At 33.3% G+C, this 22833-nt stretch overlaps 3 protein-coding genes across 8 annotated transcripts in view; 1 reads left to right on the top strand and 2 right to left on the bottom strand.

Annotated features, from left to right (window-relative positions):
* Nucleotides 1–855: 855 nt before the first annotated feature.
* Nucleotides 856–1868, bottom strand: roh (reduction of Rh1). 2 transcript variants are annotated; one of them, XM_012359969.2, is made up of 3 exons: nucleotides 1711–1868; nucleotides 1091–1263; nucleotides 856–1020 (listed from the first exon to the last, which is right to left on the bottom strand). In XM_012359969.2, exons 2-3 carry the CDS (start codon nucleotides 1254–1256, stop codon nucleotides 947–949), a joined length of 240 nt encoding a protein of 79 aa, XP_012215392.1. In that variant the 5' UTR covers nucleotides 1257–1263; nucleotides 1711–1868; the 3' UTR covers nucleotides 856–946. The 2 variants fall into 2 exon arrangements, with proteins under 2 accessions (XP_012215392.1, XP_012215393.1); XM_012359970.2 differs by lacking the exon at nucleotides 1711–1868 and adding an exon at nucleotides 1547–1687.
* Nucleotides 1869–2624: 756 nt separating this feature from the next.
* SrpRalpha (signal recognition particle receptor alpha) lies at nucleotides 2625–6993 on the bottom strand. 2 transcript variants are annotated; one of them, XM_012359855.2, is made up of 8 exons: nucleotides 6753–6993; nucleotides 5608–5977; nucleotides 5191–5232; nucleotides 4707–4848; nucleotides 4308–4446; nucleotides 3578–4107; nucleotides 2959–3373; nucleotides 2625–2794 (listed from the first exon to the last, which is right to left on the bottom strand). In XM_012359855.2, exons 1-8 carry the CDS (start codon nucleotides 6867–6869, stop codon nucleotides 2669–2671), a joined length of 1881 nt encoding a protein of 626 aa, XP_012215278.1. In that variant the 5' UTR covers nucleotides 6870–6993; the 3' UTR covers nucleotides 2625–2668. The 2 variants fall into 2 exon arrangements, with proteins under 2 accessions (XP_012215278.1, XP_012215279.1); XM_012359856.2 differs by lacking the exon at nucleotides 5191–5232.
* Nucleotides 6994–7102: 109 nt separating this feature from the next.
* The window catches only part of LOC105667810 (YLP motif-containing protein 1), a 22539-nt gene continuing 6808 nt past the window's right edge, over nucleotides 7103–22833 (top strand). Inside the window, exons 1-15 of one of the 4 annotated variants that reach the window (XM_067350264.1) lie at nucleotides 7103–7373; nucleotides 11021–11231; nucleotides 11622–11735; nucleotides 12036–12539; nucleotides 12862–17143; nucleotides 17350–17419; nucleotides 17567–17635; nucleotides 19181–19367; nucleotides 19817–19933; nucleotides 20267–20443; nucleotides 20564–20731; nucleotides 21006–21098; nucleotides 21248–21290; nucleotides 21412–21524; nucleotides 21620–21750. In XM_067350264.1, coding sequence (XP_067206365.1) covers nucleotides 11094–11231; nucleotides 11622–11735; nucleotides 12036–12539; nucleotides 12862–17143; nucleotides 17350–17419; nucleotides 17567–17635; nucleotides 19181–19367; nucleotides 19817–19933; nucleotides 20267–20443; nucleotides 20564–20731; nucleotides 21006–21098; nucleotides 21248–21290; nucleotides 21412–21524; nucleotides 21620–21750 — 6206 coding nt within the window. In that variant the 5' untranslated portion in view covers nucleotides 7103–7373; nucleotides 11021–11093. The remainder of the gene's footprint in view (nucleotides 7374–11020; nucleotides 11232–11621; nucleotides 11736–12035; nucleotides 12540–12861; nucleotides 17144–17349; nucleotides 17420–17566; nucleotides 17636–19180; nucleotides 19368–19816; nucleotides 19934–20266; nucleotides 20444–20563; nucleotides 20732–21005; nucleotides 21099–21247; nucleotides 21291–21411; nucleotides 21525–21619; nucleotides 21751–22833) is intronic. The other 3 variants (XM_067350266.1, XM_012359852.2, XM_067350265.1) reach the window with 3 other exon arrangements.

The following is a 22833-nucleotide window of genomic DNA, read 5'->3' as shown; positions in this document are numbered from 1 at the left end:
TTTTCGTCTGCTGTTTTTTTTACCGTTTTACAATTTCAAACTAAATTTAAACAAGTTATGAAATATTAATGAACTTGTACAAAGCATTCATATAAAAAAAAGTTCTTTTTAGTCATGTATATTTTTTATGATTATTTTGGTAATATAGAGCTTCAAACAGATTTTTAAATTTAAGATTAATCATTTTCCTAGTTCATCCGCTTTTTTATATTTGTTATCGTCATTGTATTTTTTACACAAATACTTTTGAAATTTTCTCTTGCAAATCTCTGAAAAAATTTGAGATAAAATAAATTTTTACACTGAAAAGTAGTTTTGAAAGAACAAATGTATAAAGTTCTATTTTTGACTTGTTTTGAAATAATTAAAAATATTTTGAAAACAGTAGAACAAGAGTTTTTTTGTAAACTATGATAAAGCAGTCCAGATTAGTTAGTGTTAGTGATATTTAAATGCAAAATGCAAACACGTTTCGCGGATTAAATGTTGAACGTTTCTGCGATAATATAATGATACAGTATTATGATAATGAACGCAGAAGATTGCGCCGGAATCGTCCTGAAAGTTTGCGCGTGCATGGTGCGTCACACGTAAATTAAATTTAAACTCTCACGACTGATATGCGTCGCACGCCGTGTGCACAGTTCGGAACTTTCAACGGATTGCTCTTTTAAAGCTCACATCGATAAAGGCAGAGCTGACCCTGTCGCAAAAGATCCACAAATGTGTCGATCGATCGGCGGCTTGTAACTTCTGTTTACCATTAAAATCGATTTACTTTAAACTGCAATTATTAAAATACTTGAAATAAGTTTTTTTTTAAACAATCTATTCTCCTCAATCATCTCTACATAATTTGATTACGGATCAAATTTATTTATCCATTATGTGATGGATTACAGATTATCTTACATGTTAACAGTTGTCTAACAATTGTAATTTTACTTTAATGATGATCAGCGCCAGTGAACATATCGTGATGAGTTTTCTTCCATTTCTTAACATTCTCAGGAGAATATGCTGAAATTGGAGATAATAAATTATACATATACCTTTCACTCAGCATATGAAAACAAATTGCAACACTTACATAACTTTTGTATTTTGTAAAACAGAGGTAGTGATATTCCTATACCGATGAGCCAATACTTAAACATCCAACTATGGTTCACATAATATCTGAATGGAAACTGAGCAACCTTTGCGGATAAAGTATATGGATATTTCATAGGTCGATATGATCCAGATTCAGACATGTTGATTCTGTAACAAAGATATTTTAATTAAATTATTAGAATCTGATAGTGTAGATGATAATAGAAATCATAATAAATCAGTTTAAACATTAATAATTGATGAAAAAATCACAAAGTAAGCGTAAATGTGCTTAGTGTCAAACGTGATTACATGTATAGGTTATCTATCGATAACTTACAAAAATAACATAAAAGTTTCTTTTCGTTATATATTCAGATAAAATATAAACAAATATTTCATATATATAAATTGCACGTAACACTATTAATATAATAAATTGGAAATTTACATTTGAAACGGTACGATTTGTATGTCATAACTCCAACCTTCAAAGTGACACGTAACAATATAACCTATTTATCTTCAGAAATTAATGCACAGCACGATACCAAATTATAACACATTTGCTTTCTTGTTTAATCTTATACTTAATTATATTTCTAAATTACTTACAGTTTTAGATCAATCCCTAATCCCGATAAGTGAACGAAATTATATAATATATGTATCGCACAATCTCGAATCACGAACGTAAGATGTCGGTAGTCGGTATTTGCCAGCACTGGGTGCGTTCAGAAACTACTCTGTGCAGAGCGGCATTCAAAAATCAAAAGATCAAGCTCAAAATCGCTTCGATACTACTTGTTCATCTTGATAAAAATTAAACGTTTTTTTTTATTTTTGGGGAGATCGTAATAAATTGTATAATATAATAAAATATAAAACATGATTTTCTTATATATATTTTTTTTCATATTTTATTTATCTCATTTATATTTTAGATGTGCCACCACCATTATTCTCTTCATTTTTCTTCGTATTTTGCATACTCCAAATTATCAGTTTGATTTTCGTATTCTACCATCCTGCTGCTAATTACTTGACGACTACAATTTTAAGTATCTTAAATTTATGCATAAATCGCAGCAGATTACCAAAAAGATGGTATTTGTATGTCATTTGTGTAGTGTATAGTACAAGTTTATTGCAATTTGTAAAAAATTACTTACTCAGACACCACATTTTGGAGTCAAGATATAACAATTGTGCTATTCTTGGTACAATGTAATTGTACCCTGCCTTTGATAACATCTGATTAGTTCAATTTGTATCAGTTTAAGATAGTCGATGCACAAAACGAACTTTCTCCTTCCTTATTGAGTGCACATATTGATTATGTTATAGTTGAGATTGGAAGACGTGATTGGGTGTCCTCAGACCATTGAAAAAATTGGAGGACGCAATTAAGCATTCTCCGTTCTAACAGTTGAAATTTGCTAAAATTAACTCGTATTACTTGCTTGTTTTGTAGAAATTATTTTGTTAAAATCGGTCATTGTGTAAGCTTGAATAAACTACACATAATATAATCAGGATATCATGAAAGATTTATTATCATTTCTTGGAATATTTATTTCATCAAAGCGTGCACCACAGCTTTGGCATTCAATGACTTTAGATCTGTGTAAGTTTGGCCAGTTCCAACAAAAACAATAGGTTGACCAGTGATGTATGTCATTGTGATGGCTGCACCAACCTGTAAAAGTTAGATAAAAAATTATATATTAATAAATGTATATTTATTATATCTATATATGATACTTTATTATATATTAAATTTATGTGTAAAATTATAAGTACTAAAATTAAAAGATGACAAGACAAGACAAAAAAATGTCACATAAAGAAGAAAAACTTTACCTTATCATCGATTGTATCAAACTTCGTTAGGACGATACCATCGATAATATGAGGATTCGCAGACTGACTGTAGTCAGCTAAAGCCTGATTGAATTTCACCAGCTGATCCACAGCTTCATTGCCAACAAGAGCTTCTCCAACAAACAATACCAAATCCGGTTCGTTCACCTTTATTAGTTTTGCCAAGGCTCGCATCAGCGGTTCATTATCTTGCATTCTACCGGCAGTGTCGACCAAGACAATATCAAATCGGGAATCCTTGGCGAAACGAATCGCCTCCATGGCGATGCCCGCGGCATCCTTGCCGTAACCCTTCTCGTATAATTGCACCATTGTTTGATTCCCATGCTTCTCTGGTGGATGCAAGGCGTTCAAGTGTCGCATGTGTGTTCTCAGCTGCTCGACTGCTCCAGCTCTAATAAGTTACATCATTATTATTATTACTATTAATATAAATTAATTGTTTATTGGCTTAAAATAATATACATTAAGTTTCTGGAATTCTATATAATATTTTTATGTAATTTTTTAAAATTTTTTCTCTAAAATTACAAATTTCAAAATAGTTTAATGTGTCATATTTGCATGCTTTTTATTATATATGAGTATATCAATTTACCTGAATGTATCGCAGGCGGCAATCAACACGCGGAAATTATTCTCTATCAGCCAGAAGCAAATCTTCGCAAGATTTGTCGACTTGCCAACCCCATTGACACCGCAAAACGTCATAACATAAGGTCTAATACTCTTCTTCGCTTCTAAAGCATCACGCAAAATGTCGATTCTCCTTTTAGGTGACAGTATCTGCACTAAGGCGTCTGTCAAAGTGGCCTTTACGGTGCTAGCCACGCTGTCGAAGGTGCCAAGCACCTTTCCTTCCAGCTTTGTGCCAACAGAATCGCACAATTTCTGAGATATGTCAGCGGCGACATTTTTAGTGATCAAATGGTCCTTCAGTTTCTCCAAAACCGGCAACATGTCTTCGTGCTTTAGAGATTTGCTACCAACTAGGCTTTTAAACATAGAGAACATACTAGTCTTCTTCTGCACTTGTGGCTTGGAATACTCCATCTCCTGATCGGAGTCGTCCTCAGAATCGCTATTCACTTCGAGATCGCGTATGCCACCTTTCATCTGTCCAACTAGCTACATAAAGTAATAAAAGTATATATAACAAGCGAATATTAGAGACTTTAAATTTTACTAGTTAAGAATCAATTTATTTTATCTAAAAAACAATTTGATTAACCAAATTAGACTAATCAAATTCGTGAAACTCTTGCACTATCAAAGTAAAACAAGAAATAAATGAATTTAAAGTAAATAGAAAAAAGAAAAGACATTACAGCTGTATCGGCTGCTACATAATCACCGCTCTCTTCTGGTTTATCTTTGGTTCGCTCCAGAGTAGCGAGATCTTTGGTTGTTCCACCCAATTCCCAGATGCGTGGTTTTTTGCCGGCTTTCTCAGGCTTAGGACTCTTCCTAAGATAATATTTATCATTACATGTTTTATCTATATAACTTCAATAATAATAATAAATTTCTAAATATAAAACTATAAAAAATATCCAAATATTAATAATAGATGTACTCATAATTCAATTTTCATTTGTCTTCGAATTATTTTTTTATGAGATAAAATCGAAGTAATATAATTTTTTGTATTTAAACGTTTGATAATGTCTATTCGATATTTCATTATTGACATTTTCTAGTTTCTTATTAAAATAACACACGCTTACTGCTTGTCAGCTTTTTTCTTTTGCCCTGACATTTTCTGAGCAAGTTTCATGCGATTGGCAATCAGTATCTCTTCGTCAAGTTCTCCATTATGTTCCACTTGCTGTTTTGGTAGCTCTTGCTTTGGAATTTCTTGAATTTTTGCTGCAATACCAAAATATCACAAAAAATGTTTAAAAAATATAATTTCCAACTAATTCAAAAAAATAGTTACGTTTCTCAATTTAATGTAAAATGTTCGATAAAAAATTAATAGATTAGAAATATTTGAGCAATTATATAAAGTGATTTGTTATTAATAGTACAACCAGAAGAATGATCAATCTTATATTTGAAAAATATGTAATCAAATTTTTTTATATAAGGTATTGTTTTCAAAAAAATACTACAAAATGCCTGTGAATAGCATTTATTATGAACATGCAATAGTGCGTAGTTTCATGCAATGATACACCAGCATAGAAAGATTCCATAAACTTTACTTACTATGATAATCCCCATTAGAATTTATTGCTTTCTTCTTTTTACCTAGAAGCGAAGAAGAAAATTCCAATTTTTCGTTAGTATTACCCAAAGAAGAAAAAGCATTATTACTTAAGTGAAAATGCCTTATAATTTTATATTAAATATTATTCAAATTTGCTATTTTACAGTGTGCTATTTTACAGTGTACGTAAACTATAAGTGCAATATTATATTATTAAATAACTAAAAAAGGAAATTGTAATATACAAAATTATTGAAATATGATAGAATTACGCATCTGTTCACCTCATATTCTTTTCTTTCAAAATTATTCAAATTTTATTATGTTATGTTTTTTTTTCAATAATAAGTAAAGCTATTCATAACGTTATTGCATCCAATTCCTCAATTGTTACATTGTATTAATTATAATCATACCTGATTTCTTATCTTCTTTATCATCCTTTCTTTCAATCATACTAGCAACAGTCTTTTTAGACTTCTGACTTTCGTCAAAGGTACGCATTTGCTTCGGCATTTTGGCCTGCGTGCGAGACCATTGTTCGGCCCGTTCAAGCACAAGATTATAAGTCTGCTCGAATTCAAAGTTGCTAAACCAATTCGAATTTTCCAATTCATTCTTGAAACGATCCCTGAATTCTAAATGGATGTCGTTCAAGAATTTATCCACATAAGATAACTGTAGTATTTTTTGATATGCCACCACAAATATTAATTCAAACTCGTTGTCGAGTTTATATTGCAATCGCAAAGAATCATGCTCGAAACTGTGATTCCCTGTACGTTCCTATGAAAGAAACTTTCTTGAAAAATTTTATTTTTGCTAAAGTTATAGCTAAACTATCTGACAAATATTTATTATATATAAAACTTTATTGTTTATATAATTAATAATTTAAGATTTTATTAAATTAAAAATTTATAACTTAAACTAATAAAATTGCAAAAATTTCTACTTAAGTCATTTTAATTTAAAAAAAATTGACTTCTGTAAAGAGTTCTATTTTTCATTAACACTGAAAATAATGAAAAGAACTTATTTGATGATATACTTACTTCTTACAAATCAAAATTACATTTAATTAATTTAATGAATTAAAACTTTTGCTCATTCATTAGTTATATTGTATAACATCAAAATAAAAAATGGTACCAATTTTTTGCAATATAATCAATATAAATTAATATAAATTAATTTTTATTTTACAAGTGTAAATAGAAAATCTGTCAAACAATGACGTTAATTTGATCAACCATATGGTACATTTAATTTAGTCCTTACACTATTTTTATATATTTGTAACTTTAAATTAATATTTATATATTTTAATATATAGTTTTGATGTCAAATAATATTTATTTTTTATACATTTTATTTTAAAATAATGGCAAAGTTTTAAAATGTTAGAAATCTGTGAAATTCTGTGATATTTTAAAAATAAACAATTAATCGAGAAAACAATTAAATAATTGAACGAGCTTGAAGAAATGCGTCAAACAGTTCGAGGTCAAAGGTTGACAGACAGATCGATCTGTCAAAAAAAGTGGGTTTTTTAATTTACCTGCAATATGACACTTCTTATCAGGGCATTGACACTGGGTGCAAAAATTTGTGATGTGCTCTGAAAGCACCAGAGCACTATGCCACCCTTACTAAATATTGTGAAGAGATCGAGCATGATTTGACAATATTTTAATGAGAAAAAAAACTTTCCGACACGATACAGTATTTTAACCTAACCTACTGATGATGCAGTTTGCTGCAACTTGCTTACACGTCAGACGAAATCATCAAACACCTATTGTTGCCAACTTTTGAATTTCTCCGTACCAGAGAGAAACCTGGTTTCTCTCTGTCCGTACCCAACTTGGTGCATTTTTGTTATTCAGTTGGCATGAAATGTTTTCCTTTTCTTTATGCCTCGAAGAAGTATTGACCAATCGATGGTCAGTAAATTTTCGATATCAAATGAATCCACCATTATACAACAATTGTACAATTGTGCGCTTTCTGAACACAGCTGTCACTAATTGTGAATTGCAATCAGTTGATCTGACTATCAGTGGTTGATCAGTGGTGATGGCTGTGTAGGCTGGTGCGGGTTGGTGCAAATACAGTCGGCTCGATTAGTAAACATAATATACACTGCCGTGTAAGCAAGGCCTTTCAAATTTACGCAGTTGTGAGTAGCAAAATACGTTTTTTATTGTCTTAGTAAAATATTGGGCTCAGGTTTGAGCACTCGAACGAATTCCGTCCATGGCGTTATGTTCTGCGCTCTTACATGGGGTGTCTCAGAATGTTCATAATCAGTAATCAAAATCAAAATGATTTCGATTGAGTTCAATTTTTGGAACACGAGAAGAATGCCGATGATCACACTTCGTATATCTGCGATTAAACATAAAGATCGTTTAAAGATCACGTCTATGATATCCAAATTGACATTGACACTTAGCGAAATTATTTGTAGCTTTTCACTTCTGTTTTTAATCATGCTTTTTTTAGAGACAATATTTTTTGCAATAAAACTGTCAAGACAATTTATCACACGAACATATTTTTTATTTGATTTTGTTTCCTAACGAAAGTGAACTAAAATTATATTATATTTTTATAATGTTTATTGTGAACAAAAGCAAACAAAATATTTAATAATTCTGTGACACCCTTGCTTTGTACGAGCCAGTGTTGATATAGAAAATCAATAAATTCTATATTGATGTTCTTGACCAAACCTAACCCTAACGTAACTTAATCCTAACCCTTTTATCGTCGTCCAATATGGAAATGAAGTATTTATTTTTAATCAGAGTCACACCTCCTTGCCTTTAGTACATTCTTTAAGTAAAATTTTTTTTAAAGGTTCTTACAATTTCAAAATTCTTTACTCTGTTTTTTAAACTGACCTTTCATTAACGTCTTGTACATGTAAATCACAAATGTCTTATATTGTTCAATATTTATACATATAAATACATTGCACTCAAATGCACATATCTGAAATGGTACGAAATCTATAAATATCTTTCTCTTATATTCTCATACTTGAACAATTTAATTCTTGAATTATTTGAGATATCTGAAAGGATATTTTTACAGAATTTACAATAATTGTTCGAACATTTGCAATTTTATTGTTAATTTGATTCTATTTATAATTGAAATATATGTAATACATACTACATTATTATTCTATTGTATACTGTAGAGACAGTTGTGTTTTTGTGTGTCAGATTTGTCACACGTTCGACATATCCTGTATAATTATGGCTTGTGTTCTCATCGATCATTTTGTTGAGCTTTTATTGCGTTACTGAATGGAATCTGAAAACGGAAAGAGCTATGTTTAAAGGTACAAAAGTGCTATAAAATATACAGTAAGCATTGTACATACATATGTATATATAGATCATTTTAATAATAATGTATGAATCACATTATGTGATATATGCACATAATTAAAATAATGTGTTTTATACTTTATAATTAAAATGATCTAATATGGACTATCATTTAAATTATATTATCATATTTACTTCTACATGATATTTTGCAATACTCTATTTTTATATTACATCGGTATACATATGATTCCATATTATATTTTAGAAGATTTGATTTTTGTGTTAGTATAGTTGGTGTCAAAATAATTAAGATTTTTTTCAGTGATTATTTGTGCATATCTAATATTCAATAGGAGAATTTATTTTTTAAGGACATATCTGTTGCACTAACTGTCATTTCTAAAAAAGAAATTTTGTTATTGAATATTGGATGTGTTTTCAAAATCATAAGAGAAGTCTTTAAAATCTTAAGAAAAAGTGTTTTAATTTTTTTGGCGTTGATGGTACATCATATATAAAGGGTTTAACAGAATTCTACCAAACTTTAGCAGTGTGTTCCACTGATCACTTGATAGAAAAAAAATCATATAAATATGAATAACAATATTCTTTCTGATTATAGACATTGAAAGTTGATTAGACATTAAGAAAGATATATTCTTATATCAGAATAAATTATCAAGTATATGTAATTATTTGACGTTGTTATTGCATAATATTTATATGCATGATGGTTTATTTAGATGTTGCAGTCTTTCTGTTAATATTACAATTTTTGGTAATTTTTCAGATTAGGTTACATTTCATCGATTTTTTTGACATTTGTTGCAGGGAAAGTTTTGTTTTTTTTTTTAGCAAAAGCCCTGTAAAAACCAAGTGGCGGACGCTCTTTTGGTTGAGAACAAAATAAAAGTTGAAATTTTTATACTTTTTCCTACGTATTGCAAGTTGATATTAGGAGCAATGAAATTTGTGCACGCTGTAAAAACTTTGTTTACAATCACCATGCGTGGACGGGTGGGGGTGCAGAAAAAAGGGCGTGTTTCTTTCCCGTTCACACGTGAGCGTGTGGGGGTGCAGGGGAAGGGGCGGAGCTTCTTCCGTCCACACGTGATGATTGAAAAATGACACAAGGTTCGAACCGCAAACATCAATCTGTTATAGCTAGGAAAAAGCATAAAACTTTCGAAATTTAATTTGTTATATCTTTGCAATGCCGTCTCTCACATGGTTCTTGGAGATTTGCTCAAAAAAATCTCCTCTACAATATATTTCAGCGACAGAAGAATCGATGAAATGTAACTTAATCGGAATAATTATCCAATTTTTAGTGTTTGCAATCCAGAAAGAATACACTTACAGAGTCATATTTATGTGATTTTTATAAGTGCAATAAAGTGAGTTCACTTATTTTTAGAATATTCTCTATATTTAAGGTATTTATCAACTTTATTCAAATTTGATATTGTAATATTGTTTTAGCAAAATACATAATGTATCAAAAATTTTAAATGCAGATGATATATAATCATGAATTTTTATATTCATATAGTTTTTAGAACCTAAAAGATCTTTGATTCTCGTAATGAGAAAATGTACATAAAAATGTTTGTTTTCAGCAAACAAATAATATAAAAAGGAATATTTTCTATTCAACGTTGTATTTTTTGAGATTGTGATAAGATAGTAATACGATTCCATTATGAATTTCTATCTTGCTCTTTGAAGCTCTTGTTAATGTTTGCATGAAAAATTATTTAATGCGTTACAAAACGCAAAGATTGTGTTAACACATGATGTTTGTCGATTTGCTGTTTCAAATATTGCAGATGCAAACTACATTTCCAGACTTCCTCGTGAAGAGAGTCTAATGCATTTCCTTTTTTGCTCTGCGCTATTTTACTTGCATGATTCTTTTGATACATTGAATACAAATTGAATGACAGTTTGGGTTTTATCTGTCAGATTATGCTTCATAATCAATCAAAAAATTTGCAAAGATTAATTGCAAAGATGTTACATTGATAACATTTGGAAATGTTTTATTACCATCTTGATTATTTTTTAAACTGCATCGTTACGATGCAACTGCATATCTAATGCATTACTAATTTTTTTATATGTATTTTACATACATATATCAAATTTTACATTATCTCGAATCTTAAGCCGCATTGAAAATAATTATGTACATTTTATTTTTATAAACACATTTTTCATAATTTATAAGGATATATTTATATACATTGTAAGATTCATCGGCGTTGACACGCCGCTGTTTATCTTTGACATTATAATCAATGAATTACGTTTGCTCCAGCTCAAACGATTTGTTTTCACTATATGTCGTCTGCCGTTTTATACATTATAATTGCGTAAGAAATATATTAGAAAAGAAATTAAATATATTAGAAAAAAAAACATGTGCACTTACAGCTTACAATATGGATAAAGTATATAATTTTTTCTGAATACAAAATAGCGTCCTAGAACGGACTGCGGCTTTTAAAGTGGACTAGCAAGCCGTTTGCTAGTCTGACAGAGGATATTGCAAAATGCAAAACTGGAATCAATGGCAATTATCAGCTGGTGCTATTACTTCAGTGCCGCAGCCGCCAGTTGGCTACGCTGCAGCAGCAGGCGCAGATCCCATATCCTTGATGCAAAGCTGTATGCAATACTATAATCAACCAGTAAGTACAATTTAAAAAAAAAAGATGACTTGTAATATGTATAATTTATCAACTTCTAATTATATGATTTATTAGGACATTAGTTAAGTTTTGCAGCGTATATAGGTTTATCCACATAAAGACAAATCAACAATTGAACAAAGCAAATTTTGTTTTATTTGATTTCTTCGAAAGATTTATTGTGTCTTTACTTACTACGTTTTAAAGTAGGTCCAGAAGATTTATTGTTTTTACTAAGATTGAAAAATTTCTTGCTAAATAAAAAAAAGCTTTTAATAAAAAGTATTTTAAGACTGTAACTCTGTTTTTTTCCAATTTTATCTAATGACAAATCTTTTGGACAAATTTTTTATAACATTTATTTATTATACATGTATTTATCTATATTAGGCACCCAGTGGATATACACCAGAACAATGGGCAGCTGCACAACAACAAAACTGGACTCAGTGGCAACAATGGCAACAACAGTATCAACAATGGCAAGCGCAATACGGTGACAAGGTATAACATTGTACAAAAATATATAAATATACACGAGTATAACATATTGAATAAATGCAATTATAAATGTATACAGAAAATTACATATGACATTCTTTGAAGAAAAAATTTAATATTAACAAATTATTATTTTAAAGCGTTAGCAACGTCTATGCATTGCTACAAATTTATTCTGCATTGAATTTAAACCTTTATTCGTTGTTGGCTAATATTACAAGAGCTTCAACAATTTAAATGTACAAAAAATGTTTTATATTCGTAAAGATATGCCATAAATTATTGACTAATTTCTCTTAATAGAACATCTGTTTTCAGTATCAACAGACCATGAAGCATTTATCAGCGCAGAATATGAATTTGGCAGGCCAGGTGCAATTGCCATCAAATGTGCAGCCACCGCCTTTGCCTAAAGAGGATGTACGACCCCCTTTACCCCCCGCAACCACAAATACATATCAATTTGCGAACGTACCACCTCCACACCAAAATAATCTTCCGTTATTCCCTTCTAAAGAATCTACCAATAAGACATTGCCGCAAGTAAACGCGACAAATCACCCTGCGAATCCACCGTTGCCTACGAATCAGCCACCTTTACCACCTGAGGTTGGCGAGAATAGAGAAAACCTTCTTTCGGCCGACAAATGCGATAATAATGTAATTAGTGAATCCAATAGTGCTAAAAAGTTGAAACCCGAAGACGATGATTTGACCGAGGCTGAGAGAACATTTGACGAGCAGTTTCAACAGTGGGAAGAGCAATTTAACAAGTGGAAGCAGCAGAACTCTAATCATCCGGACAAGGTAAGTGATGCTACTTTTATATATTCGATAATATGCATAATTAGCTCTTTTTATACAAGAATAAAGAATTTGATTTTGATTTTTTTTACAAAGACTAATAAACGATTTCAAGTATTTCAGAATTTGACAAAAAAGTGATTTACAATGTTATGTTTTCAATTACATTTCGAGAATTACGCGTGACCTCTGCATGAAATAGGATCAATTAATTTTGAATTTTTATAACTGTGTCAAAGACAATGTTAAAGTCATTGGAAAACGCTTGATTTGAGATGAATAATTAAAGTTGCAACTTCTTCAATTTGACACCCTCGATTTTCAGACTCAGTACAAGCAATACGAAGCGAAATGGACGTCGTGGCGTGAGAAGTTGATCGAACGGCGCGAGCAGATGCGCAAGAAACGTGAACAACAGAAACAAGCCATGAAAGCAGAAGCTGATAAGGATAAAAGCATATCTGGCGATGATAAAATATTGAATATCTTATCGAATAATGAAAATCAGCGACTGATCAATAATCTGTTGGGTATCGGGAAGACTTTGGGTCTGACGGGAAAGCAAAATGCCGCACCTTTGCCGCCCCCGCCGCCGCCACCTCCGCCACCACCGGAAACCACAAGTGTCGGCAATCATCCCGCGACTCAAGGAACGCAGCAAATCGTGTCACAAGTGAATATGTCTAGACCCGGTGTCGCGTCTTGGTCTAATCAGCAACAATGGATAAATCCGCAACACCCTAGAATGGAACCCGGATTCGCACCCGGAGGCACAATGTCTCTGCTGCCTCTTCCATCCGAAGCTGGTCCACCGCAAATGATCTCGCCAAACTTCGCACAGCCACCGCCGAATCTGCCGAATAACATCGTGCCAAACTTTTCGCAACCTCCACCAAATTTCCCTAACAACGATCGCTTGCATTTGCAAAATGTGAGACCAGCGGGGCCAGGAAGTATGAAGGATCGTCCGCCGTTTGGTCCGGCGGATCCTTCAAGTTTTATGCATCCAAACGATCGGCTGCCTCATAATTTTGACGGACAGTCCAATTTTAGAAGAGACGATCAAGAGCGCTTCGGACGGGACAGTAGCAATCCAAACTTGAGCGAGCAAAATCAGTTTAGATCTCCCGATACTTTTGACAGTGCACAACGTTTCAGAAGAGGCGACAGAAATTTTAGTGACTTTGGAAATAATCAAATGAATCCGCAGAGTAACTTCCCTTCGGGTAACGACCGTTTTCCACCGGCAAACGATCGCTTTGGCAGAGAAAACAATCGATTTGGGTCGATGGGAAGTGACAGATTTCCGTCGGGAAATGATCAGTTTGGTCCAAATAACGATCGACCTGGTCCGGCGACTGATCGGTTCAATAAAGAATGGTTCGGACCGGAGAACGATCGGTTTAGACCCGGAATTGATCGATTAGGGGCGGATAAGGATCATCACGTGCCTGGAAACGATCGATTTGGTGCGGACAGTGAGCGATTTGCACCGGAGCGGTTTGCGTCGGGTGGTGAACGATTTGGTCCCGGATTGGGAATCGATCGGTTCGAGCCCAAAGATCGCTTCCCCGCTGGCAATAACGATCGGTTTGCACCGAACAGCGAACACTTTCGTCCGAATGATCGATTTGGCAGAAGTAACGCGGATTTCTTTGATGCGAAAGACGGAACTGATCATAGGCGAGATAATTTCGGCGCTAATTCTCGTGGTTTTAACAGAAATCCGTCCTTCAGTCCACCGAACGATCTACCGCCAGAGCTGAAGAAGCTTATGGAGAAACGAAAGGCCGCCAGTGACGTGTTTAGACCAAGTTTTATCGATTCGGACAAATCCAGCAGCGTTAGCTCCCTCAGCGAGAGCTTCAAGAAAATCGCTGGCGATTCGCCCTTTAGAAGCTCTTTCGATTTTCAGAAAAACGCACCAAATCGTGGTGGATTGCCGAACTTTCCGAACAGTGGACCATTAAGTTTTCAGCATCCTCCTCCCGATTCGGGTCAAGTTTCCACCTCGTATGGCCCGCGAGGTCAGCCTTTCAATCGCGATAACGAGCCTCCTTTCAGAGGACCTCCGGATTTCATCAAACATCCTGCGGATTATAACGAACGATTAGGAAAAGACTTGGAAAGCAGACCTAATCAGTCGCAACTAATCAACATTCAATCTCAAGTTCCTATTGAGCAATCTGAAAGTATTGAAAGTATTAATCCCGATTCTTCGCTACAAAGTAATAATATTGTAGATATCAAAAGTGCGGAGACAACGCAAGCGAGCGAGGCTGATAATACTATTAAGCAGGAAGATCCCGTTGTTTCTGAAGATAACTCAAGAAAGGACGACATTAAAGAAGAAAATAAGGTTCCCGACAATGATAATTCTTTGCAGCAGAAAAATACGAAGTGCGATGATGATCAGATTCAAACCAACGTCGAAAAAACAGACAATTCTGGCAACGATAACGATAATTTTACTAAGAAGCCGGAAAGCTTGCCCTTTATGGGTGAAAACGACCCACGGCCGGAAGATTTAAACATCGAACCACCGCCGGAACTGCCGAATTTGTGTCCTATTACTACGGATCTCAATCTGAACGCGGGTTTCAAGGATAAGGGATCAGTTGGCAATCAGTTTGATTCGCGTTTCAATTCTCCTTTTGGTCCCACAGGGATGGAATTTAAACCTGGCGCGCCGTTCGAATCTCGAGGACCTCCGCCAATGTTCGGTCCTAGAGATCCTTCCGCGTTTCCAAAGGGTCCTGCTCCGAGCACATTCCAACAACAAGGTCCTATGGACTCGCAACGAGGTCTCATCGATAGACCGCCGTTCGGACCTACTGCGCCGAATGAAGGTCCTAGAAGATCCAATGATGAGCAATATGGCGGACGAGATCGTAATGACGAATTACCTGGACCTCTCAACAGTGGACAGTTTGCCCGGCGAGATCCCGTGGACGAACGATTTGGATCACGAATGCCGGATGGACCCATCGATCGACAGATCGGGCCGAGAGGCTCCAGCGACCTGCCGTTTGCGCCGCGAAATTCCGGTCCGTTCGCGCCCAGAGGCAACGATATGCTCGGGCTTAGAAGTGCTAACGATCGTCCTGATTCTCTGATAATACCCGAGGGACCATTTGGCCCGCGAGCACCTAATGACGAAAGAGTGCCGCCCAGTGACACACTTTTCGGTACTCGACGTCTCACCGAATCACAATTCGGTCCCGTAGGGCCAAACAGATTTGGTAAAGCGAGTGAAGCGCCGTTCGATAAGAGACCGCTCTTCGACAGTAGCGAACAAGCCTTTGGACTGTCCGGCGAAAGATCGCTTGGTTTTCGAAGACCTAACGAGGGGCCGTTCGGCTCTCGTGGCGATTCTAACGATTCGCTTTCGCTTGGCTCGCGCGATCAAAACGATCCTCTTCTCCCGCGAAATCTGAAGAATTTCAATGACGCTCGATTTAAACCCCGAGACTCTAACGATGGGCCGTTTAGAACGTTGGACTTCAAGGCGAGAGGCCCCATGAGCGATTCAAGCAGCACAAATATTCCACCTTGGAGCGACCCTCTTAATCGCAGCGATTACATGCGTAGGAATCTCTCCTATATGAGAAGAGGACAGCTTGAAGACAATATCGCTGCTAAGCGATTCAGGTATGAAGAGAGCCCGAAACCGGATGAGTTTAATAAAAGCTGTCCGGATATCGACGCGGAAATGCGAAAGGATGGCGTTAACGAGTACGCTAGACGTACGTTTGATCCTTTTAAAAAAACATTAGATGAAACAGCACCTCATCCAAGATACGTAACCAATGATGCTTGGAAGGACAAGTTCGGCGGCGAGCAGAGACCCGACGGAGGACAGCAGAACGTCGACAGGAACGTTCCGAGTATGTTCGACGAGAGATCAAGATTGGAGAGAACCGCGACCGAACCGAAGATAGGTGATTTTAGACCGCGATACGGCGAACCTGCGACCGGACAGGATTTTCAATCGAAATACGCCTCCAATTTGTTCATGAAGCGCCCTCAAATGAGGCCAGGTCAAGAGTTTTGCGTGTCTAAGCAGTTTAATTATAATCACGGCGAAATCGATAAGAAGTTGATCGAACCGATCGCTTTCAGTCCGGCGAAGATGATCGATTACGGGCATGTGTCTCGTCCGTCGATCCCAGATCAACATCCATTACCAGTTCAGTGCTTCGATTACAGCCATGGTGACTTGAAACCGGTGGTAGTGAATCGCGAGCAGCAGCAGCAGCAGCAGCAGCATCCGAGAAAAGATTTTAGAAATTGGGTGGAAAACGAGCAAAATCTGAAGGAGTTCAACGATAAGATGAGCAAGTACGAGAGCTCGAAGAAATATAACGAGAAAGCGAGGGGCTACGAGAACTTCGCGACGAATTATGACGCGCGTAAAGTGGTGGATTATAACAAGCGGAAGGAGCACGATTGGCAATCGAGTGATAAGAGGTCCGAGGGGGAGAGGAAGGAGAACAACGATCGTAATGAAAGAGGACATCATTCCGAATCAGAATCCCGATTCTTCGAACATGCTTCCGGTAACAATCAGAGCGACCGATATCAATGTGATAGAAGCGTTCCCAAAGGTAACAATTTGTTTCAGGTAATAGAATTTAGATAGCAGCCTGAATTTTTTAATAGGATGGCTGATAAAGGAATATTATTTGCAAACAACACATGGATTTAAACTTACTTTGTAATATTGTCCATTATTCAAATTATAAATTACCTTGTAAGATGAACAGCCTTTTGTACTGAATATGTTTCATTGTATGTTATTTTCCGACTATAGAACGACTTCAAGAGATACATGAAAGTTCTCGACGGGAAATGAATAAAGACAGTGACAAAGATGACAGCAGGTATCGTGAAAAGATTAGTTTACCTAAGTTTTTTTTTTGTAATATAAAGATATCCCATAACTATGTATCATAACTATGTAGTTGATGATATGCATAAAATTATGTTTACGTGATACATACGTTATGAATCTATGTGGCATTCTTTAGATCGAAAGGAAGTGTTAGCTGGCAGGAGAACTTGAACAAGAACGTCATAGACACAAAGCAGGACATCAGGTATGTTACATTGCTCTTTGAGCTTAAAGCTTGTAGAAGCTTTATTTTACAGGAATTATAAACACTATTCCGAGAAAGGATACTAGCTTGAAATCAAACAAAGAGTTTAATTCTTAGCAAAAAGCACAATTGCAAAGATTTCATAAAAATGATCACAATGCGTTTTGATAATTTTATTGAAATAATAGCGAGTTTTATGAGATTATTACTATATCTTGTCATAAATATATATTGCGCATATGCGATTACGCATTTGCTGCAACACAAATCATGATGCACTTTGTTGAAGGTGCAAGAGGATTATATCCTTAAACTATCTATATTAAAAATATACGAATCGAAAGTCGAGCTGGTATATTAAATCTATTTTATTGAATTGCGATATAAAAGAAATTTATTCCCGATTTATAGAACAAGAAGATTTATATGAGTTTTTACATTTGATATAATGATCTATTATGGCTGTAAGATGCAAAAAATCTTAAGCTATTTTACTTTATGTTCGACGATATTTTACAATTTTTTGAGACGGATTATCCAGATATTCAGATTTGAGTAATCGAATAATAATTATTTCGGCTACTAAGAATATCTGAATATCAGAAAAATCCGCATTGCATTTATAGTTCTAATACAGATTTAACAGATATATCAAATTTAATATATCTGTATTATCAATTTGATGAATGCACTAATCATGCATAATTATCAAAGATAACACATAGTAACGAATAATATTTATTGTAATAAATTTTTTCGAATTTATCCAATTTTCTAGTTATTTATAATCTTTCGTACGTACTCTGTACGTGAATATGAACGAACAGTTTAATGAATATCTTTCTGCATGTATAAAAGTCTTCTTCGTTTAACGGACAAGACTATGAGAATGCTTTCACAAAGACGAATGCTTTCACAAAGACGAATGCTTTCAATATTTGCGTCAAATTTCACTCTTACTCTCGTAGAAGATATTTTAATATGTGATTTTGATCTTCATACGAATATTTCATATTTTATTACTGTGATGATATTCACATTTTACACCTACAGTATCGATTTGTCCACAATGAATTTCTCATACTTTGTGTCGGACAAATAGATTTTTTATCGATTAATAATTTATACCAAATTTTCTATGCGAAATGATTTTCTTCTAGTGATTGATGTTATTGTCACTTCGATTATTATATGGATTTTTAAAGCAAAACTGCATAGTTACATATAAATATTTAGAAAAACATGATGGTTTACGAACCATTTTTCCAAATTGTCCTTTACATGCACACGCACCTGTATTGTTCAAAAGCCTTCCTACATTATAAAATATATTTATTTGTAATTATCTGTGCTTATTATTACACAGACAACTAATTTTTTTAGTATATCAGATTGATCGCAAAGTTTATTTGTTCTTTTTGTTTATTAGTGCGAAAAAAAAACAGAGGAGAAAAACGAGTAAACTTTTCGATCAATTTGATATAATGCTATCACATACTAATTATAATCACATTTATCTTATTAAAAAACAAATCTTTGTTACAGTTTTTCTCCGGATACAAATGTCGCGGAGACAGCTGCAAAAACTTTGGAATTACCAAAATTGCCAAATCACACGATGGTCGATGACTTATTGTGCCCACCAGGCCGTCAAAACAGACCTCCAAAGATAGCTATAATTCTCAGAGGACCACCTGGCAGTGGCAAATCTTTTGTAACTAAACTTATCAAGGTATATTAATAAATAATTAAATATTCTGATATATAAATTTATTAATTAATGATAGAAAATGAAATAAGATATTTAGTAATTTATTAATATTTATTAAAAAATTATCAAATACTATAGTGTTTGAACTAAATAGATTGTTATTCGTATTTTTTATTTTTTTATATTCTTTATATTAACAGTCTTGTAACGTTTCATTACTCCACTACTGCGTTTTCTACTAAAATTCATATTTCTTATATGTTGTAATTTGTATAATAATAATCTTGCGTTTAACATCAATTTTTCCGCAATTATTTGATCTAATAAAATTTATGTTAATCTCGTTCAAATTCAACCGTTCGCTATCGTCTCTATTGTCCTCATTTTCTTCAATTATTATAACATTTGTACATTTTACGAATATATAGAAATATAATTTATCTAATTTGGTGTAACTTTTTTCCATGCAGGATAAAGAAGTCGAGCAAGGTGGCTCTGCACCCAGAATATTGAGTCTAGACGATTATTTCCTTGTTGAAAAGGAAAAAGAGACTAAAGATGATAATGGAAAAAAAATCACAATTAAGGTACAATCCAATTAAGAAATTTAATTATAAGAAATATTCTAATAAAAAATATTTCAATAATTTTAAAAACAACATTCTAATAAAACATATTCAAATATTTGTCATTTTAAAATTAAGTTATCGATTTGCTTTTTTTTAAAGACATTCTGAAATCTTTTTAGATTGAAAATGCATGTCGAAGTAAATCATATAATTATATTTCATACAACTTTTAAGTTCAACAATAATATTTTGTTTTTAGTTTTATCTATACGTATACAAATCTTTTAGATATATTTGCACGTAATCTATACTATTTAAAGATTTTATTCATAAATTTATTATTTGCAACAGGAAATGATATACGAATATGAAGAGGCCATGGAGCAGAGTTATACAACGTCACTCGTTAAAGCTTTTAAGAAAAACATAACAGATGGGTTCTTCAATTTTATTATATTGGATTGCATTAACGAAAAAATTTCGGATTACGAGGAGATGTGGAGTTTCGCCAAGACAAAAGGATTTAAAGTAAGTTATTTAAATTTGATAATATTATTAAACTAGATGATTGAAGATTATCAAGTAAGAAATCTCATTGCAAATTTGATACAAGTAATTTTTGCTAACAACAATGTTATTTGTTGACAGGTATACATATGCGAGATGGAAATGGACCTGCAGATATGCTTGAAAAGAAACATTCACAATCGTACAGAGGAAGAAATTAATCGAATTATTGATTACTTCGAGCCAACGCCTAATTATCATCAAAAACTAGATGTGAACTCAATGTTGCAAGAGCAGGCGATAGAAGAGGTAATTTTGCGATGTAAAATCAAATTGCGAAATACACTTGTTTTCTTAAAACCAATGTTTGCATACAAGTTTGCGACAAGAAAATTTAATCTCTTAACGCACAGATTTTTCTGCAATAAAATGTCAAAAATAAATGTAATTTTTGGGTCTTCATAGCCCTCGCGAGTATGAAGGCCCGAGTTAACCCGGGCTTGTGCGTTAAAAGTTTACTCCACATTAGTATGTAGATATTAATATCTGTAAAGTATATTAATTAAAAATATTTTTATTAAAGGTCGATATGGAAGATAGTCAAGAAATACAGGAGCAACCTATTGCACAAAATGAAGATAGCGAAGACAGCCACACGGATACTCAGGATGCAATTGTAATTAAATTAACTAATACTTTTTTTTTTACTAAAGTGGTAGTTCGTTACTAATAGAAAAATACACAATAGGAAGAAAATATGATAGAATTCTACTTAAGAAATACATGTTATGATTTTTTTACGTATGCATATTATTACTATTTTAGGGTGTTAGCAAATGGGAGAAAATGGAAGCTGAAGATAAGTTAGGTAAGCCAATTTACGCTATTTTGTACGAACAAATTAGTATACGTTTATATTTTGTGCATGTTAATTATTTCCTATAGTATAGTGTGAATTGTCTCTTATTTTCATTTTCGTTGTGATGCAGATCGACTGGATGGTTTAGCGAAAAAGAAAAACGAAGCAAAACCGCAAACTATGGAAGACTTTCTCCAAGTTCCTGATTATTACAATATGGAAGATACTTCTGGCAAAAAACGGGTATGTAAATTCACGCTTCATCTAGATATGGATGATACGGCAGTCAATATTAATAAGTGAAAGGACTCTCACGAAGATTATATATATTATTGCAGGTACGTTGGGCCGATTTGGAAGAACGTAAAGAACAGGAAAAGATGCGTGCTGTCGGATTCGTCGTCGGACACACGAATTGGGATCGAATGATGGATCCTACAAAGGGCGGAAGTGCCTTGACACGCACAAAGTACATATGATTTAAATTCACTACTAAAGCATGTAGACAAAGATAAAATAGTTATCTGCTTTTTCACGTGCTTTTTTTTATAAATTTAATTTTCAGCCAATATGTGTTTGTACAGAGTGGTCCATAATTTGCAAATCAAAATATTATAGTATGAAAGTTTTTAAAGAACGAAATAAAAAAGTTTTTGGGTTTTTCAATCCAAGCAGCAGTTTTTGAAGTGTAAAGGTTCAAAATTGGTAATCAAACTCTTACGGTTAAGCGATCGTTTATCTGTGAGTTATTAATACTATCTTACGCGTGACTTAGCGAACAAGCGACTGTTTAGCTATACAGTTTGATTGACCAGTTTTAAATCTTTATATTTTAAAAACTTGGATTGAAAAATCATAAAGATTTTATTTCATTTTCTTGGAAATTTTTACGCTATAATTAGTGATAGGATTTCAAAACTCTTATTTGCAATTTTTTAGCAAATCAAGAATAACTAAAAATAAAAATTATTTTATTTTTAGTTATTCTTGATTTTCTTTTTTTATAACATATATATAATCAGTGACAGATAGATATTTGAATTTTCTTTTTTGTTTATGTTTTGGATGCAAAATAGTTTTCTAAAAATAAAAATAAAAAATCTTAAAACATCTTGCAAGACTGTTTTAATTGAAAATTTTGAAAAATCTTGAAAGTCTTGAAAAATTTTGAATGTATATATATACATGTATATGTGTGTATATGTATGTGTGTATGTATATATGGGTTATATTATTGAAAATATTTAACATATTCAAGACTTTCAAGACTTCCAAGATTTTTCAATCATCAACAGTAAAAAATTATTACAAAATGTATATTGAGACTTCTTGATTTTCAATCTTTAATTCAAGATGCTTGAGACGGTCTGAAATCCCATCACTAGCTACATCTTGTTTCGCGAATTACGGAATACTCTGTATAGAGAAGAAAATGTAATATTTATTTTATATTTTTCTTGCGCGTCTAAATATTTCCATAGTCTGATTAATCGTTTGAAAACTTTTTTTTTTATAACGCATATATAATAATAGTGATAGACAGATATTTGAA

Source organism: Linepithema humile, chromosome 2 (assembly GCF_040581485.1).
Source record: "Linepithema humile isolate Giens D197 chromosome 2, Lhum_UNIL_v1.0, whole genome shotgun sequence".
Taxonomy (NCBI): domain Eukaryota; kingdom Metazoa; phylum Arthropoda; class Insecta; order Hymenoptera; family Formicidae; genus Linepithema; species Linepithema humile.
This window is presented reverse-complemented; position numbering and strand designations above follow the sequence as displayed.